Source organism: Phacochoerus africanus, chromosome 13 (assembly GCF_016906955.1).
Source record: "Phacochoerus africanus isolate WHEZ1 chromosome 13, ROS_Pafr_v1, whole genome shotgun sequence".
NCBI classification, from domain to species: Eukaryota; Metazoa; Chordata; class Mammalia; order Artiodactyla; family Suidae; genus Phacochoerus; species Phacochoerus africanus.
The window spans coordinates 23,025,502-23,046,486 of record NC_062556.1 but is presented as its reverse complement, the minus strand read 5'-3'; the positions used below and the strand labels follow the sequence as shown (position 1 = coordinate 23,046,486).

The 20,985-nt window shown below is 39.4% G+C and overlaps 2 protein-coding genes across 5 annotated transcripts in view; one reads left to right on the top strand and one right to left on the bottom strand.

Annotated features, from left to right (window-relative positions):
• CCDC122 (coiled-coil domain containing 122) overlaps window positions 1–2,123 on the bottom strand; it is a 54,553-nt gene extending 52,430 nt beyond the window's left edge. The window contains 1 exon segment of the mRNA XM_047755784.1: window positions 1,997–2,123. The gene's annotated coding sequence lies outside the window, so the exon portion shown is untranslated.
• Window positions 2,124–2,268: 145 nt separating this feature from the next.
• Window positions 2,269–16,936, top strand: LACC1 (laccase domain containing 1). Of its 4 annotated transcripts, none has more exons than XM_047755781.1 (7): window positions 2,269–2,366; window positions 3,748–4,343; window positions 4,969–5,147; window positions 6,270–6,435; window positions 10,063–10,288; window positions 12,130–12,290; window positions 14,863–16,936. In XM_047755781.1, exons 2-6 carry the CDS (start codon window positions 3,800–3,802, stop codon window positions 12,287–12,289), a joined length of 1,275 nt encoding a protein of 424 aa, XP_047611737.1. In that variant the 5' UTR covers window positions 2,269–2,366; window positions 3,748–3,799; the 3' UTR covers window position 12,290; window positions 14,863–16,936. The 4 variants fall into 4 exon arrangements, with proteins under 4 accessions (XP_047611737.1, XP_047611738.1, XP_047611736.1 ...); XM_047755782.1 differs by having other exon boundaries at window positions 2,287–2,344; XM_047755780.1 differs by having other exon boundaries at window positions 2,325–2,429.
• The last annotated feature ends 4,049 nt before the right edge of the window (window positions 16,937–20,985 follow it).

The following is a 20,985-nucleotide window of genomic DNA, read 5'->3' as shown; positions in this document are numbered from 1 at the left end:
TTCTAAGTAGAAGGAATAGCTTATGTAAGGATGAAATCATATGGTGTTCCAAGGAACACCCTTTTTAGTTTGCGTGACTTGGGCATAGGGAAGTTTTTTTTTTTTTAATCAAATCTAATTATGCATCTGAATCATCTGTAAAGATTAAAAGAAAACAAAAAACAAAGCCAAACTTGCCCAGACTTGACTGCTGGAGATTCTGATTCAAAGGTACATCTAGAGCAGGGTGGCACCTGGATTTATGTTTTTAAGCTCTAGGTATAGTTCCTACTAACACCCAGGATTGAGAGCCACTGGAGCAGGGGGAATGGAGATGAGGTAAGAGTGTTAAGAGATGAGGCCATAGTCTAGGATCAGATGGTGCAAGAAAATGGTATGTAAATACAATATAATGACAAATTTTCTTTTCTTTGACCACTTCCCTATTTTGAAATATTTAAAAGTTTTTTAAACATTTTACTGTTATACATTGTAATTATTATTATTTTGGCCACACCAAGGGCATGTGGAAGTTCTGGGCTAGGAGTGGAACTAGAACCACAGCAGCAACCCAAGCCGCTGCTGTGACAACACCAGATCCTTAACCCACTGCACCACCAAAGAACTCCTAACTTTTTAACTGTTAGTGTTGCATGAGAGAAAATGAATTCCCACCATTTGTGTGTAAAAACAGAGATAAATGTTTTAACCCAGGCTTGTAACTAAAGACGTCTATTTTCCTTACAGTAATATATATAGTCTTTTTGCCTTTTCTAGGGCCGCTCCCGTGGCATATGGAGGTTCCCAGGAGAGGGGTCTAATCAGAGCTGTAGCCGCCACCCTACACCAGAGCCACAGCAACGTGGGATCCGAGCTGTGTCTGCAACCTACACCACAGCTCATGGCAACGCCGGATCCTTTCACCCACTGAGCAAGGCCAGGAACCGAACCGGAAACCTCATGGTTCCTAGTTGGATTCCTTAACCACTGCGCCACGACAGGAACTCCTTTCTTTTTTTTTCTTTCTTTCTTTTTTTTTTTTTTGGTCTTTTTGGGCTTACAGTAATATTTAACATAAAACAAGCTCAGGGCAGTGTAAATCTTCTCATCAGGGCACCATATACCACTCAGGGCACTTAACAAATATCCAGCAAAAATAATGAAAATACTAATGTTGACAAAAACAGCTGCCAGATATGAGCAGTGGCTTCCTATCGAGGGTTGGTAACCCCATTCTCTACTCAAATAGAACGGAAGCACTCGCCCACTTCCAAGAGCTCTTCAAACTCCCAGATAGCTGAGAGTCTTTCTTTCAGGTACAGGTTCCTCACTTATGATGTGAAACTATCAGAAACAAGGATCCTCTTTCCATTATAACCAGTTACACAGGAAACACCCTCTCTTCTACTCTTTGAAGGTTGAAGAAAGAGCATCTGCTTTCCATATCCGGAGGAGCTGTTCAATATTTTAAAATAAATGAATGTTGTGCTCTTTGAGGGCAGAAAAACGAGGCTTCTAATTTTCTACTCGTGGAACATATTTTTAAAAGGGCGCACAGGACAGAACATCCCTTTATCAACACAAGCGAAGGACCTGTCAAGTCTAGTCAGCAAGTTAGGCAGGATCAGCAAAAAGAGAAAGCTCAGCCAATTTGTTTCTGCAAACAAAGCAAAACAGTTAAAGAACAAAACCAAACCAAAACGCAACAGAAAACAATCCCTTCCCCCTGCCCCAAGGAAGCCTATTACTAGAACCTGGGTAGGACAGACTGCCGGGGCCTAACGGAACAAGGTTGGGGGGAGGGCTGTGCTCAGGAGATGAAACCCTGTCTCGACCGACCGCGCCGCTGGCTGGCGGCTCGTCAGGCCGCGACTGTAAGCGTGAACGCGGGGAAAGGGCTTCACCCGCCCCGGGAAGGGAGGCGACGGTCGACCCGAGGCCCCAGGCCGCCCGCCCCGTCGGGAGGCCCGCCCCGCGCCCCACGCGGCCCCGCCCCGCCTCCCGCCCGCGGACCCGCCTGGCTCAGGCCGCACGGCCCGTCGCGACTCCGGTTCCCGTTCCTCCTCCGGGCGCCAGGCGGCGAGTGCGGGCAGGCGGCCTGACCCGGAACTGCTGACGCTTCCCCGCACTCGGGCGCGTCCGCCCGCCGCATCGCTCCCCGCCGGCCCAGCCGCGCCTCCGCGGCCCTCGGGCGGATGAGGCGGGACGGGCGCCGCCCACACAGCGGCGGGGTCCGGGCTTAGGACGCACCGGGACGCGCTCGCGGCCGCCGGGTCGCGTTCAGCCTCAGGACGGGCGTCGGGGGCAGCAGACGTCTCCGAGTTCGCCGCGGGCCGAAGGTGGAACCGAGCTCGACGTGCCTCAGGCGAGGACGGAGCACAGGCTCGGTGTGCGTCCGACCGTCAGAAAGTCCTGAAGGGCAGGCGGAGTCTGGACCGCGGTCCTGGCGGGTGGGGTCGCGCCCCCCAGGCTTTCCACAGTGCAGAGGGAGGGGCCTAGGAGTGACAGCGGAGGAAACTGGCGGGGGCGGGGGCGGGGGCGGGGGCGGTGTCACCGAGGCGGGTCCCCAGAGAGAGACCCACAGCCTGGGGTGGGAGGGCAGGGGCGGGAGGTGAGAAAACCGGCGCAGGGGCGGGGAGTCAGGAGGAGAGCGGTGGGCTGCCCAGCCGGTCTCAGTCGCTGTTGGTCTTGGGGTCCTTGCTGTTCCTGAGAGCTGTGTGAATCCTGGAGGGAAACGTCTCAATCAACTCTGATCTCCTCAGAAACGCAATTTTTAGTACAGTTTTGATGTACAGTTTTAGTTTTAGGCGTACAACATAGCGATTCAACATTTTTATAGATTGCACGCTATTTAAAGTTACAAAATATTGCTATATTCTCTGTGCTATACAGTATAACCTTGTAGCTTATTTTAGACACGGTGGTTTGTTATCTCTTAATCCCTACCCCTATCTTGCGCACCCCCCCAATTGGTAACCACTATTTTGTTCTCTATATCTTTGTCTGTTTCTGAAAAAACAAAAAACGCAACTTTTCCTCAAAGAAGAAAAGCACTTTTTAAGTGCAGCTCTATTTAACCTATCGAACTTCAGGCTGACATATTTCATATAAAGAGCTGTGATCTAACAAGCCAGCCATGTGAGGATTAATGATATATTGATAAGTTGACACCCTGTAATTAAAAAATAGGACTTTGTCTAAGTCAACAAGTAATTTACTTGCTTAAAATTTGCTATGTAAAACCAAAACAAAAACTGTTGTTCTAAGCCAGAAAGATGTAAGTACTTTCACAAAATGAATTTAGAGATGGCTTTGCTTTCATTGTCATGGTTCTCTTATGACTAATAGTGGACTAGCTTTAATGGGGGGAGTCTAGTATTTTGGTTATATTTTTATTTTATTTTATTTTTTTGTCTTCTTATGGCCGCACCCACGGCATATGGAGGTTCCCAGGGTAGGAGTCAAATCGGAGCTACAGCTGCCGGTCTACACCACAGCCACAGCAACGCCAGATCCAAGCCATGTCTGCCTCCTACACCACAGCTCACCGCAACACCGGATCCTTAATCCACCTGATCGAGGCCAGGGATCAAACCTGTGTCCTCATGGATGCTAGTCAGGTTCATTTCCACTGAGCCATGATGGGAACTCCCTATATTTTTAAATCAACGCAAATCTTTTTAATCATCCAAAAATTTCTTTTGTAACTAACTCTAAAGAGACTGATATAATTTTTCATTCCTACTTAATGCTCATTTTTCTTTACAGGTAATTGGGGGCACAAAAACCTTCTTTGAAGAACTTTGTATCGTATCGAAGGATGGCAGAAGTAGTGTTGATTGATCTCTTTGGTTTGCAATTGAACTCTCAAAAAAGCTGTCATCAGACATTACTAAAGACATTGAATGCTGTCCAATACCACCATGGTGCCAAGGCCAAGTTCCTCTGCATAATGTGTTGCAGTAACATCAGCTGTGACCATCATAATTGTGAATTAGAAACAAGCAATGGATTATCAACTATCTTGAGAGAATTTGAGACTGTTAGCAATCCCAGCCTGGCCGCCTCTTTGTATACCATTAAACAAAAAATTGATGAAAAAAATTTGAGCAGCATTAAGGTAATTGTGCCTGTGCATCGAAAGATGTTAATGAAGGCTTTTATTGATCAACTCTTCACTGATGTTTATAATTTTGAGTTTGAAGATTTACAGATGACTTTGAGAGGAGGTCCTCTGAAACAGTCTTCTGACATAATCACAGCTCAAGAACTAGAAGCAATCCAGAATGAAATAGAAACATATTTGAGAAGTTTGCCTGCACTGAAAGGAGAATTAACCATCATCACATCTCCTTTGATCTCAGGTGTGTTAAACACTATCTGTTGTTTTTACCTGATGTGAAAAACTAGCCTTTTTTTTAAACAGGTTGTTGTTCTATTTTTCCATCTGTCTTTTGTAGACTGCTGAGAGCTTATCTGCTCATTAGCATCAGTTACAACCTGGAAGTATCATGGACCCGCCCTTGTGGTGTGTGGGGGGGTGTCAAGGGATAGTCCCTTCAAAGCCACCCTAAATAAATTTGCATTATGCAAATTCCTTCAGACTTCCTTTTAAATGAGATTTATAATGCTAAGCATTTCCTAAGCATTTTAGAAATTCTGAAACCTTAACTCATTGGTGCCTTCAAAGAAGAGTGAAATTTAAAACAGTCCGTTTTACTTCTTGGTAAAAGAATATTTACTGTAAGCTATATGCTACTGGGGACAAGACAAATGGGTCAAAAGGTATTCTTGGAAGAGCAATAATCCCACAGGGAAGGTAATACTAACTCAAAGCGGTTCAAGACCAGATGGAGGTCTAAAGAGCTGCAGGCGTGGAAGCTAGATTGATTAATGCGGGTTGAAAGTCTTAATGAGAGACTGGGGTTCGTAGTGCTTTATAGTCTTTTGTACAGCATGGTTTTCATCTTTACTCTCTATCTTCAACAGATATTTTCATACATGGATTTACTACCAGAACAGGTGGGATATCTTACATACCGACTCTGAGCTCTTTCAATCTCTTCAGTAGTTCCAAACGGCGAGATCCCAAGGTGGTTGTTCAAGAAAATCTGCGTAGGTTGGGGAATGCTGCAGGATTTAACTGGAAGAAATTTTACCGAATAAAGGTAAATTTTTGTTTCATGTTTTGGGAGATCTAAAGTATATTCTTGACTCTGCTCATGACTACGTGGACTTTCTGTCTGTCTGTCTGTCTTTTAGAGCCACAGCCATAGCATATGGAGTGTTCCAGGCTAGGAGTCAAATTGGAGCTGTAGCTGCTGGCCGACACCACAGCCACAGCAACACCACATCCGAACCGCATCTGTGACCTACACCAGAGTTCATGGCAATGCCAGATCCTTTAACCCACCGAGCGAGGCCAGGGATGGAACCTGCATCCTTAAGGATACTAGTCAGATTCATTTCTGCTGAGCCATAATAGGAACTCCAACTACATGGACTTTAAATAAGCTATTTAACTTTTGCATCTAGTGTTTTATCAAAAACTTAGGATAATGTTTGCTATTATCTTTCTTCAAGCTATATACCATAGCCTAAAGATCAAGTCTATCATACATATAAATGTGTATTTCACCTGGAGCTCCTCACATCTAAAAGTACAGTTAATTCTCAGAGTGTAGTACCACTGACCTTTTTGATTTAGAAGGAAGGTTCCTGAATGGTGGGAAAGCCATTATTTTCTAAATCAACACTAGGAGGAACTAGGGTATAATTGATAAGATAATACCTTGTTTCTTATAGAATTCTAGCTTTACTTGACTCCAGGAAAAGTAAAAATATCACTGATTTGGTAATTTAATTTCTTTCAATAAATTAGTACTTTCAGGAACCTACTGCAAGTAGAGATTTACCCATCTCTAGTAGGAGCTGTTCATGATGGATGACTATTTATTTATTTATTTTTTGGCCGCACCCACAGCATGCAGAAGTTCCCAGGCCAGGGATCTAACCTGTGCCACAGCAGTGACCTGAGCCACAGCAGTGACAACACCAGGTCCTTAACTTCTAGGCCACCAGGGAACTCCTATTTTCATTTTAAAATGTTGAAATCTGCTTTCCTTTGAGTAAAGTTAAAAAAGTAAACTTGTTATTTTATCATATACATATGGAAGTGATATATTAGTGAACTGGTTATATAATTTTGTACAAAGTGAGTACTTTCAGAAAAGCTTATGGTTTGAGAAATTCTATTTTCAAAACATTTTTATCTTACACTTTGGTATTAGACTGATCATGCTAATGATGTCTGGATTATGGGAAGGAAAGAGCCTGAATCTTATGATGGAATCACCACAAATCAAAGAGGAGTCACAATAGCGGCCCTTGGTGCCGACTGTATACCCATAGTCTTTGCAGATCCTGTCAAGAAAGCATGTGGGGTTGCTCACTCTGGTAAGTATGCTTAATTAAGCATCTAGGATGTTACCAATTTTTTAGTTCAGGAGAAGTTATAATTTCTTTCTGATGGACATTACAGACAAATAGTTAATTACTATACATGGCGATAAGTGTAAAGATGGGGGAGAGGGAGCAGATTCTTAGGACAGGAGCAGATAAAAGAAGTACCTAAGTCAAATTATATGGATCAGAGTATCATTCCTAAAGAAAGCCGTACCTAGGCCAGTTCCTGGGGAATGTGTAGGCTTTGGCTAGGTGCCAGTGTTTCTCAGCAGTGTGCTGTTAACATTTGGAGCAAGACAGTCTTACATTGCAAACTAAGTTTGCTTGCCTTTCAAAATTCTTAATGCCAGTAGCACTTCACAGTGGTAACAACTTAAAAAAAAAAAAAAAAAAAAACTGCCATGCTTTTCAAAACACTCCCTGGGGGTTGTAGTGCCTCTTTGAGAACCCTTGAAGTCTAGGCAGGAGGGAATAGGAAGGGTACATGTCACAGAAAGGTGTTCATGAAAATGCAGTGGCATATGTAAAGGTGTGGAGGTGAGAAAAAGCGAGATATATTTGGAAAACTGCAATTTAGTTTAATATGCTGTAGTCTAGTGGCTTTAACTATTCTCTAAAGATAAAAACAAAGAAGCAATTTTAGCTGCTATGTTGTATTAAGGTTGGGGAATTTTATTTTCTGGAGGTTTTAAAAAAATACCATTTGGATTATCTAGTGGTTACGATTCTATATAAAATGAGGAACAATCTTTTGGATTGTCTTCTGCTTGTAAACCTATTACTGCTTTGCTTTTTAGACTATAGAGAAATAAGAAAGTAGAGTACTTTTCTTTTGATATAGCTAAAGTAATGGAATCGGATGACTAGAAATCAGGTTTACTATTGACATTAAGTTTAAAAATATCAAAGATAAATGAAACAATCTTAAAAAAGAACAAAGTTAGATGTCTTGCACTTCTTGATTTCAAAACTTGTTATAAAACGAGATTAATCAAAACACTGTGTATGGTGCTGTCGTAAAGACAGACATATTGAGCAATGGAATGGAATAGACAGCCCAGAAATAAACCCTTGCAAATGTGGTCAAATGATTTTTGACAAGGTACCTAGACTATACAATAGGGAAAGGACAGTCTCTTTAACAAATGGTATTGAGAAAACTAGATAGCCATATACAAAATAATAATGTTGGATCCTTATATCACATATAAGAATTAGCTCAAAATGGATCAAAGATCTAAACGTAAGAGCTAAAACTGTAAAACTCACAGAAGAGGATTTCCCTTGTGGCGCAGCAGGTTAAAGATCTGGTGTTGTCACCGCAGTGGCTTGGGTTGCCGCTGTGGTGTGGGTTAAACCCCTGGCCCAGGAACTTTCACGTGTGGTGGGCATGGCCAAAACCCCAAAAACCAAAAACCAGACAAACGAACAAAAAAACTCACAGAAGAAAATATAAGCACAAATCCTAGTAATCTTTGATTAGGCAATGGTTTTTAACTATGGCACCAAAGCGTAACAGCAAGAGTAAAAATATATAAATTGGAGCTTTATAAAATTAAGTTTATAAAATTAAAAATTTCTGTGCATCAAAGGATACAATCAACAGAATAAAAAGTCAACTCAAAGAATGAGAGAAAATATTTGCAATTCATATAATATTTCAGAATAAAGAACTCCTACAACTCAACAATAAAAGCAGTTGATTAAAAAGTGGATAAAGGACTTCAGTAGACCTTTCTCCAAAGACAATATGCAAATTGCCAATAAGCATGTGAAAAGACACCCAACATCACTAATAATTTGGGAAATGCAAATCAAAACCACAATAAGATACCACCTCATGCCCATTAGGATGGCTAATATTAAAAAAAAAATCTGAAAGTAAGTGATGGCGAGACTGTGGAGAAATCGGAACTGTGGTGCACTCTTGGTGCACTGAAACTCCTAAAATACAGGCAAAACATTCTCTGACATGAGCTGTAGTAGTATTTTCTTAGGCGACTCTTCCAAGGCAAAAGAAATAAAAGCAAAATCAAACAAATGGGATCTAATCAAACTTAGAAGTTTTTGTCCAGCAAAGGAAATCATAAACAAAACTAAAGACAACCTACAGAATGGGAGAAAATATTTGTAAATGATGTGACCAACAAAGGCTTAATTTCCAAAATATACAGATAGCTCATACAACTCAATATTAAAAGAACAGCTGAATCGAAAAATGAGTGGAAGGCCTAAATAGACATTTCTCCAAACAAGACATATGGATGGTCAGCAGGCACATGAAAAGATGCTCCATACCACTAATTATCAGAGAAATACAAACCAAAACCACAATGAGGTATCACTTCACACTGGTCAGAATAGCCATCATCGAAAAATCTAAAAATAATAAATGCTGGAGAGAGTGTGAAGAAAAGGGAACCCTTCTACATTGTTGGTAGGAATGTAAATTGGTACAGCCACCATGAAAAACAGTATGGAGAGTTTCCTTAAAAACTAAAAACACAGTTACCATATGGTCCAGCAATCCCACTCCTGGGCAAATATCTGGAAAAGATGGAAACTCTAATTCGAAAAGCTATGTGTGCCCTGATGTTCATAGCAGCACTATTTATAATGGCCAAGACATGGCAGTAATCTTAATGTTCATCAACAGATGAATGGATCAAGAAGATGTGGTGTATACACACACACAGGAATATCAATCAGCCACGAAAAGAATGAAATCTTGCCATTTGCAGCAATATGGATGGACCTAGAGAATATCATGCTAAGTGAAATGTCAGATAAAGACAAATAAGATATGAAAGTTTAGAATGTTTTTATTTATTATTTTTTTTATTTTTTATTTTTTTTGTCTTTTTGCTATTTCTTTGGGCCGCTTCTGTGGCATATGGAGGTTCCCAGGCTAGGGGTCCAGTCGGAGCTGTAGCCACCGGCCTACGCCAGAGCCACAGCAACGCAGGATCCGAGCCCCGAGCCGCGTCTGCGACCTACACCACAGCTCACGGCAACGCCGGATCGTTAACTCACTGAGCAAGGGCAGGGACTGAACCCGCAACCTCATGGTTCCTAGTCGGATTCGTTAACAACTGCGCCACGACGGGAACTCCTAGAATGTTTTTAAACAGAAGTGGAAGGGACCTTTCATTAAACATCTCTTCTGTGCCAGGTGCTTTATATAATATGCCTCATTTAAAAACCAGTACTTGTTAACTGATTTTTTTGCTTTATTAATCAACTTTGTGATTTATTTACTATATCTGGACGTTGAAAAAATACATGAACTGACTCTGCTCTTTTTTTTTTAGGGCCACATCCACAGCACATGGAGCTTTCCAGGCGAGGGGTCCAATAGGAGCTACGGCTGCTGGTCTGACCACAGCAATGCAGGATCTGAGCTGAGTCTTCGACCTATGCCATAGCTCACGGCAACAGCAGATCCTTAACCTACTGAGCGAGGCCAGGGATGGAACCCGCAACCTCATGGTTCCTAGTCAGATTCATTTCTGCTGCCCCACGACAGGAACTCCAGACTGCTCATTTTTAACTTAGATAAAAGTTAAGGTGAAATTTTGTGGTTTTTTAACTTTGTCTCTCTTTCTTCCTATTTACCAGGTTGGAGAGGTACTTTGTTAGGTGTTGCTATGGCTACAGTGAATGCTATGATAGCAGAATATGGCTGTAGTTTGGAAGACATTATTGTTGTCCTGGGGCCTTCAGTAGGACCTTGCTGTTTTACTCTTCCAAGAGAATCAGCTAAGGCATTTCATAATCTTCACCCCGGATGTGTACGTCTATTTGACTCACCAAATCCTTATGTTGACATCCGTAAAGCCACCAGGTATGTTTGATTTCACTCCAGAACTGCAAGTTTGGTTGTTGCTTCTAAAATGAAAATTATTTTAGAGAACAATTAGTAACTCCAAGAAAAATTCAGATGGCAGATATTTAAGTAGCTTATATACTCTCTTACACAAAGAGTCATTTTATTTCTTTTCTTTTTTTTTTTTTAGGGCCGCACCTGAGGCATATGGAGGTTCCCAGGCTAGGGGTCAAATTGGAGCTGCAGCTGCTGGCCTATACCACAGCCAAAGCAATGAGAGATCTGAGGTTTGCCTGCCACCTACACCAAAACTCATGGCAACACTGGATCCTTAACCCACTGAGTGAGGCCAGGGATCGAACCCACATCCTCATGAATACTAGTTGTATTCGTTACCACTGAATCACAACGGGAACGCCACAAAAACTCATATTAAAGATGAAATCTTGGAGTCATGGCTCAGTGGTGAACGAATCCAACTAGGAACCATGAGGTTGCAGGTTTGATCCCTGGCCTTGCTCAGTGGGTTAAGGATCTGGCATTGCTGTGAGCTGTGGTGTAGCTCGCAGATGCGGCTCAGATCTAGCGTTACTGTGGCTCTGGTGTAGGCCGGTGGCTATAGCTCCAATTAGAACCCTAGCCTGGGAACCTCCATATGCCTCGGGAGTGGCCCTAGAAAAGGCAAAAAGACAAAAAGACAAAAAAAAAAAAAGGAAAGCTTTTCTCATTTAAGTTTGAATAACAGAATCTTCTGGTATCGTGGGGTCAGTAGATACAAACTATTCCATTTAGAATGGATATGCAGTGAGGTCCTACTCTACAGCCCAGGAAACTATATCTAGGCTCTTAGGATAGAACATGAGATGGAAGACAGTATGAGAAAAAGATACATATGTATGACTGGATCACTATGCTGTACAGCAGAAATTGGAACAACACTGTAAATCAACTATACTTTAATTAAAAAATGAAGGAAGAAGCAGTTGGCATTTAGTTATAAGAGATCTACTTGAAATTCACATAGAAAAGTTGGCACATCCTGTGGGAAAGAATGGAGCTTACAGCCATGCCTCAGCTAACTTCTAAATATAATAATCTATCAGGAAGCTGATATTTTAAAATTATTCTTAATTGGAGGAATATATTTTTGAGCAAAAATACTAGATGACATAAACACATAGACACTTTGAAGTTTTTTTATGATCCCTTGCATTTTGAATTTATTAAATTTTGCTGTTAATAGCTACAAAAAATTACTTTTAATTTCTGCAAAGGAAAATTGATGTATGATTTGAATCTGCTTTCTCTTCCAGTCAGCACAACCTTATCCAGATTCTGCTTCATTTAGTACATAAATAGAAAAGATTGAAATGGATTCTTAAATGTGACTTGTGGAATAAGTATCACTAATTTATAGTCATATTTCATACCATTAAGTGTTTATGGAGAAGCAAGTTTTCTGTGAAAAATCTGGTTAATAAGAGGAAAGGAGATAGGAAAACCAGACAACTACAAGGCATCCTCTATCTGAATCAAATGATTCTTGTAATGGTAACCACAGAAGTTTCTTTTTAAATTAAGTATTTGATTTTGATTATAAAATTTTGTACCCAGATCATGTCTGCAGGACAAGATGGAGGTTATAAAGTTTACATATGAACTTGGGTGATAAATGGTGATGAAATCTACCATTTCCTGATCCCTTCCTGTTCCTGTTTTACAATCGAATAACAATTTGCATTGTTCCAAGCAGATCTTTCCCAGAATTCTTTTACACCCATATCCATACTTTTTTCATACTGCTTCAGCTATTAGTAAAATAAACTCCTTCTGTCTTTTTGAAAAATCTTTATCCTAAGGATTCTTCTGGAACAGGGAGGAATTCTACCACAGAATATTCAGGATCAGAACCAAGAGCTCAACCTCTGTACATCCTGTCATCCTGACAAGTTTTTCTCTCATGTCCGAGATGGCCTTAACTTTGGTACACAGATTGGCTTCATATCAATTAGAGAATGAGGTACAGTGAATTTTCTCTCCCTGTTCCCCTCCCTTCACCTCCCTCTTTCCACTTTTCCCTCCCCTTATCTTTAAAAACAATTAATTTCATTTAATTTTGTCCTTTATTCTTATAGGAAGAATTAATTTTCTACTTTTAGTAAAACAATAACAGTAGACAAGTTAATTTTCAGTGACATACTGTGATGTAAAGAGCAGCCACTCCCTTAGTAGAATGATGGGTGCGGAACAGAAAAGAGAAAAAAGATTGAAAACAAATGAAGAGAGTCTCAGAGAACTCTGGGACAACATTAAATGCACCAACATCCATATTATAGAGGTGCCAGGAGGAGAAGAGGGAGAGAAGAGGACAGAAAAAATATTCCAAGAGGTAATAGCCGAAAACTTACTTAACATGGGAAAGGAACCACTCTCTCAAATCCAGGAAGCACAATGAGTACCATATAAACCCAAGGAGGAATACCCCAAGACACATATTAATCAAACTGACCAAAATTAAAGAGAAAATCTTGAAAGCAGCAAGAGAAATGAAACAAATAACATACAAGGGAACCCCAATAAAGTTATCAGCAGATTTTTCAGCTGAAACTCTGCAGGCCAGAAGGGAGTGGCATGATATACTTAACGTAATGAAAGAAAAAAACCTCCAACCAAGATTACCCAGCAAAGCTCTCATTCAGATTTAAAGGGGAAAGCAAAACCTTCACAGATAAGCAAAAGCTGAGAGAATTCAGCAACACTAAACCAGCCTTACAACAAATACTAAAGGAACTTCTCTAGGCAGAAAAGAAAAGACAGTAACAGGAAACAAAATTCCACAAATGACAAGGCTCACCAGTAAAGGTATATATACAGTAAAGATACAAAATCGTCCATGAACAATTATACCACCAAAATCAGAAATCATGAGAAGAGGTGGGTAAAAATGCAGGACAGTGGAGATGAACTTGCAATTAAGAGAAACAACAACTTAAAAAAATCTCATAGACTCTTATATCAAAACTTCAGAATAACTGCAAACCAAAAATCTACAATTGATACACAAACAAAAATCAACTCAAGTACAACATTAAAGATAGTCATCAAACCAGAAGAGGAAAGAACAAGAGAAGAAGGAAAGAAAAAAGAGCAACAAAAACAAATCCAAAGCAATTAATAAAATGGCAATAAGAACATACATATCAACAATTACCTTAAATGTTAATGGACTAAATGCCCCAACCAAAAGACATAGACTGGCTGAATGGATACAAAAACAAGACCCATATATATGCTGTCTTCAAGAGACCCACTTCACTTCTAGGGACACATACAAATTGAAAGTGAGTGGATGGAAGAAAATATTTCATGCAAATGGGGATCAAAAGAAAGCTGGAGTAGCAATACTCATATCAGACAAAATAGACTTTAAAATGAAGAACATTTTAAGGGACAAAGAAGGTCATTACATAATGATCAAAGGATCAATCCAAGAAGAAGATATAACAATTTTAAATATCTATGCACCCCCCCAAAAAAGAGCAGCCACTCCTTCTCCTAGTCAATGAAGAATATAAGTATATATAAAGTATAAAAATAATTTTTCATTAAAAATCCCATATGTATACCATTTAACTCCCCTATGTACTTGACAACTGTATATTTCATAGCATAACATATTATATCTTCCTTTTTTTAAACTATCTTGATTTTTGAGAAGAAATCTTTGCATAAAAATTCTAAATTCTATAATAATAAGAATTACTCACACAGATAACCCTGGTTTTACAGCCAAATTTCCAACTGATTATCTAAAGCAGGATTTGGTTAAGTGTATTTAAAGAGCCAGGTGGTACATATTTTAGGCTTTGTGGGACATATAGTCTCTGTCTCAGCTTTTCAGCTTGGCTTTTGTAAGCAAAAGCCGACAGGAGCAGAAATGAATATGTCTGTATTTCAATAAAACTTTATTGATAAACAGGTAAGAGGCTAGATTTTGCACACAGGCTATAGTTTGCTGACACCTAATCTATGGTAATAGAGCAAGCTTAAGTATAATTTTATTAAATAAGTATTTACTAGAGATGGGTTTTTTTGTTTGTTTTTGCTTTTTCATGCTGCAGGTGTAGCATGTGGAAGTTCCCAGGCTAGAGGTTGAATCAGAGCTGCAGCTGCCGGCCTATGCCACAGCTGCAGCAACGCCAGATCCAAGCTGAATCTATAACCTACGACACAGCTCGCAGCAAACACTGGATCCTTAACCCACTGAGCAAGGTCAGGGATCAAACCCTGTATCGTCATGGATTCTAGTTGGGTTTGTTTCCGCTGAGCCACTACAGGAACTCCCGTGGTTTTTTGGTTTTTTTTTTTTTTTTTAAACTTAAGAAAAATATTTCATGACAGTGAAAAAGCCCTGACCCTTTAGCATATATCTGATTTTCCTTAAGGTTACTTTTAACTGAATTAATATTGTTTTTAGTCTGTACAATGTCTTTATCTTTTAATATAAAACAGGCTTTAATAGATTTAATGATTCTTTGATATTTAATGGTACTACTAATTATCTCATATTTGATTTCTGTGTATTTTTACAGATACTTGACTGGATTTTTGCATAACTATTTTCTGCTTCCTTCTAAACCAACCATAAGAGAGAAATTTAGCTATTTAATATACTTAAAACCAAAAAGATTACAATGAATAATTCATCTTTAGGATATATTTTCATTATTATCCAAAGCTAAATGATTTTCATTCTAACAATAACTGATACAAAATCAGTATAGTGAAGCTTATATGTTATAAGGATTATTTTTAAAGTTTGTTCTCTGTATTTATTACATGAATCAGGAATAGGTCTGTTCAATTCAGTATTTATTGGGTAAGCTCTATTTGTCAGGCTTTGTGTGAATCATAGGTGAAATTAAGATGAGTAAGACTTTTTCCTCTTGAGTCTAATGCAGTGGAGGAGACAAACACTTCTAATACGTTACTTTTAATAGAAGGTACAGGAGAAAGGAGGATTGAGTCTATCTGGAAAACAGAATAGAGACAGTATTATAGAGAAAATGACATATCACATGGGCCTGAAAGATGTATAGGCTTTTAACAAGCAAAGAACAACCATAACAGGTAGAGAGACTACCATAAACTAGAGCATGAAACTGAAAGTGTATAACATGGTCTAGAAAGAGAAGGGTGTGGTCAGGAGTTATTGGCAAAACAGGTCGGGAAACAGATTAGTTAGGGCCTCAAGTGCCATGTCAAAGAGTTTGGAGTTAATTTTCCAGGCAAAGAGTAGGCATAGAAAGTAGGGGAGTGTTTTTATGTCCTTGGCATTATATTTAATAGGTTGGATTTAACTTGTGAGAGATTAAAGCAGAAAGATTAGTTAAGAGGTAGTGAAAATATATTTTAAAGGAAATAATGAAGGCATTCTCTGGTGGTCTAGTGGTTAGGACTTGGTGCTTCAACCACTGCAGCCTGGGTTCAGTCCCTGGTCTGGGAGCTGAGATCGCACATCAAGCCACTGCATGCTGTGGCCAAAACAATAATAATAATAAATTTAAAAAAATAATGAAACCTGAATGCAGTAGAAATAAAAAATGGAGACCGGAGTAGGTGGATTAGCAAGACATTTCAGAAACGGAATCTGCATATCCTGTTCCTAGATCATGGAGATAAGAGGTGAGGACCAGTGCAGTCACTGATGACTCCACAGTCCCTGCTTGGTTGACTACCTGGAGGGGCGGCAAAGATGGGGAGGAGGTTGGGGACAAGAAGGGAGGGTAATGAGTTTGACACACAGACTTAAGTATATCCAGATGGAAGTATATGGTTGACAAGACAATTAGAAATAGAGACCTGGGACTTAGGAGGGAGCCGAAAAAGACAGACTTGGGAGCTGGCTATGCGGAGACGATGCCTGAGTGCACCAGCGTAGACTGGATCATCTCAGCAGGAACACCAGTGAGAAAAAAGGAGGTCCAAGGATGAGCCCTCATACAACACTTGCATTTGAAGAACCAGAGGCTGAACCAGTGAAAAAGATCAATCCTAGAAGAGACAAATAGAGGATAGTGGTTTTGGAGAAAGAGGGCAGCATGGAGATGAGAGGGTACTCCAAAGAAATCTCTGGAGAGAACATAAAATGAGAAGAAACCGATGGACTAATTGTATTGAAGCTTTTCTACAGGCAGTGGTGGTGGGGTCAGATTGCAGTGCTTTGAGGAAAAGGATGCATGGTGGTGACCCTTCTTTGCTGGTACTTATTAGAGAAAAGAAATCACCAAGGGTTGTATCTCTATCTGTCTGTCTGTCTGTCTATATGAGGATGAGTAGTTTTAAATATATTTGTCGGCTGAAGAGAGGAGTTAAGCTGTTTTCACTTGGGAAAAATGGTATATATGGTCCATATTTTTAACCTGAATTGTCACATTGTACCGTAACATGTCTTATTTCATACATACATTTCTTACCTGAACATGCAGGAAATTACATTTGTTTGGTACTTATTAAGGACTTTCACATCCATTACCTCATTTTGCCTTTACAGGTACTTTGAAGTATCTCGGTCAGGTGCTATTCTTTGTATTCAGATAAGAAAACTGAGCCTCATTGAGATAGAGGCTGAAATCACACAATCTGTAATAAAGATTTGACCCCACATCTTGTGACTCCAAATCTCATTTCAGATTTTACAGTGAATCAAAGCTAAGTTTTTACCACTTTGTTTAAATATCATGTATTCATATACTCAGAAATTTTGTTTAGGTATTAGCGTAGGTTAAAAATATAGCTGTAGGAGTTCCCTTCAAATCTGACTATCCATGAGGACGAAGGTTTGATCCCTGGCCTGGCTCAGTGGGTTAAGGATCCGGCTTTGCCATGAGCTGTGGTGTAGGTTGCAGACGCGGCTCGGGTCTGGCTTTGCTGTGGCTGTAGCGTAGGCCAGCAGCTGTAGCTCCGGTTTGACTCCTAGCCTGGGAACCTCCATAGGCGGCCCTAAAAAGAAAAAAAAAAAAAAATTCAACTGTAGCCCTCAAGATGTTTAATATCCAGGGAAAGGTGACAATCAAGAAAGCAACAATTTCAATACTGCGATATGAGTTGTAAGATTGTCACAACCTGATACCTTAATTCTTTTATGAAACTCATAGCTCAGAATGAAATTTATATAAAACACATCATTTCTTCCAATTCAGGGAAAGCATTAAATACAAATCATAGGATATCAACTTCAAACTCATGCAAAATACGCTGATTTAAGGATAACAATAAGATTAAGGAATAATTCCATACACTGAGAAAGATGGAATTGGATAATTTTCCAATTCTTTACTGTATCATTTTGTTGAATGCAGTGTATTAGCCATACTTCACTTTATGTACCAAAACATTCCAAAACCAAATAAAAATTATGTTTGATTCTCTGTGATTTTGGATTATCTGTGCTGAAGCATTTAATGCAAAGGTGTCTCCTTTCTGTTTTACTGAGTGAAAAGTACTGATTTCAGTAGTTCAGAAACAGAATGTAGGTTGTTAAATAGTAATATCTTTACTGCCTCTATAAGATCTCTCTCACTGCTAAGCATTTGTATATGGGTTTCTGAGACTTTCAGGGTATAACCACAATGATGATCAGTTTCGTTTTCAATCTAAGCACTGATACTAACTACACATTGAAAATATAAATTGTCATTTTACATATTTACTTATTTATTTATTTATTGTCTTTTCTAGGGCCGCTCTCCGCGGCATATGGAGGTTCCCAGGCTAGGGGTCCAGTCGGAGCCGTAGCCACCGACCTACACCAGAGCCACAGCAATGCGGGATCCGAGCCGCGTCTGCAACCTACACCACAGCTCATGGCAAAGCCGGATCCTTAACCCACTGAGCAAGGCCAGGGATTGAACCTGCAACCTCATGGTTCCTAGTTGGATTCGTTAACCACTGTACCACCACGGGAACTCCAAGTTGTCATTTTAGTAAGAAGATAAGTTTGTAAATCAAATAAGAGTTCATGGTATGATTTTTTGGAGGTACTAATTATCAAACTAAAATTTATCTAATTGTGATGTTAGATTCTGAAGAACAGCATACTAACTAAATGTGCTATACTCCATTGCTTTATAAAGCAAATGAAAAAATGTTCTTTCCACTAGGAGGTAGTATTTCTAAAAGTAGCTTTGCTCTGTTTCTTGGTATAAAGTTGAACCCATTTCTTTGTCCAAAATAAGAGAGCATTTCAAGTTAATGAATGTATTGCTCTTACTTTAGAGCAACTTATTATAGTTCCAGTAGATAAAAACACTTACGAATCCTCACTTACCTAGATCTTACTTCGATAGAATCTCCATCAACTGCTTTTCTATTAATAGATTTGGGGGAGAGGGAATTCAAAGAGGCTTATTCTCTGTCACTTGACAAAAACATAAATTCCCATGGATTCAGAAGCTGGAAATAAGATGACAGTGACAGACGAATCATATCATTTTATATCTCAGAGTGGGATTTGATACTTGTTTTCATTCAGTTGTCCTAAAATTATACTTCCAATGGATCCTTCCTAGTTTTTAATTTTTCTTTATTTTTGGCTGTGTCCAAGGCATGTGGAAGTTCTCAGGCCAGGGACTCAGCTTGTCCCAGCAAAACCCCAAGCTGCTGCAGTGGTATCCTCCCTAATTTTTATGTGAACTCCTAGATAGTGCCACCAATCTATGGAAGTCCAGCCAGTTATCTGTGCACTTGTGTGTGTGCATGTATCTGTGGATCTCCGTGTGTACACTAAAGGGTAAACAAGAAATATGGATGTGTCATGTATGATGCATCTCCTCTTTGCCACAGCTAATGTAAAGTCACACAAGCACAATGGTTTCAGTGGAATCAAGGACTTCTCTCTTTAGGAATTTTGTAAATTGTGCAGTAGAGAATGGAAGCATCCTCCCTGTGCTTCCTATATGTGTTTATGGGGACTGCCCATTTCTATTGTAGGCAGTGTTTTAAACTTGTGATCTCAAAGATGAGGCAGCTGCTGTAAGTCATGCATTGTTCTGTGCTAGGTCATTGCTTAATGAAGGAAAAAGAAATCTGCCAGTATTGCTTTTTCCGGATTGATGCATTTAGTTTGGACTCAAGATGATCACATGTCAATTGTGTGGTGACAAACTCCTCATGCTCTCTGTAGATGATTTTCTTTGTAGAGAAAGAAATGCTTACCTCACACCCCCCTTTGTCTTTGTGCCAGATGCCTGAGATGAACTCTGTCCTTACTGTATCTGGAGCAGGCTTTTTTGTTTTATTTAATTCTCAAAAGGCTGGGGTGTCCAGTTATTTTCTCATTGAACAATTCAAATTTCTAGCAAATTCAATAGCTCAAAATACCACATTCCTTTCTAACAATAGTACAACAAAAAAAGGGTACTCTCATTCCATGAGAAACATCTACGGAAAGTAGATTGTTCATGGTGACAACTGAGTTTTGAATTTTTATTATCCCTGATTTTCTTCTTAGTTTTTCATCACACATTGTTACAGTTCACATCTTCCTGACGCTTCCCTAGTCCTTCACCTTCGCGTGCATATGTTTGAGTTTGAATCTAATCAAGCTTGAGAGCTAATTATCAATGTGTAAGAAATATGAAGGGAAGGTTGTTAAGTTAAAGGATACAGATTTGAGGTGGTGAAAAAGTGATCCACTTTTTGCAACTGGTCAAGGATTTTAAAAAGGATGGGAAATGGGGATGCCAAAATAGCTCATGGGATCCCAGATTGCCATATAAAAGTATACATCTAGGAGTTCCCGCCGTGGCTCAGAGGAAACTAGGAACCATGAGGATGTGGGTTTGATTTATGGCCTCGCTCAGTGGGTTAAGGGTCTGGTGTTGCCATAAGTTATGGTGTAGGCCACAGATGTGTCTCGGATCCCACATTGCTGCGGCTGTGGGGTAGGCTGGCAGCTATAGTTCTGAATCAACCCCTAGCCTGGGAATCTCCATATGCCATGGGTGCAACCCTAAAAAGCAAATAAAATAAAATAAAAATAAAAAGGATGGGAGATACAACTGAATCCAATATGTCAATAAAATTTTTCAATAGATTTTTTAAAATTTATATTTCAATAATTTTTTTAGAAGTAAATAAAGTGGCTATACAATTTTACAAAAATGAAACAAGAAAAGATAAGAGGGGGACTCTTCTAGAATAAAATAGACCTAACAATCCTATACAATGACTGGGCCTAGTTTGGATTCCAATGAGAAGAAATAAACTACAAAACATATTTTTGAAACAATTGGGAAAATTTTGAATATGGCCCAGCTATTAAATGATGCCAGGAATTATCATTTTTCTAGAGGTTAATAACATTGCAGTTCTGTGAAAAAAAAAACAGCAATGTTGATCCATATTGACCCAAGCAGGAGTAAACTGATGTGTTATCTGTGAGTGGCTGTCAAATATTTTAATAATAATAATAATAATAAAAGGGATATGATGCAAATGTGGAAAAACTTTGATAATTGTTAAACCTGAGTGATGGTTATCTCAGTGTTCATTGAATTATTTTTTTCTCCTTTCCTGAATGCTGGAGATTTAGTCATAAAAAGTTTAAACTTTTCGCCTTGCTAATATTTAAAGTAGCATTTCTATTTTGAAAAACTATGTATACGTGTCAGCTCTCTCTAATAAAGCAGATGAACACTGTCACTCATTCTTGT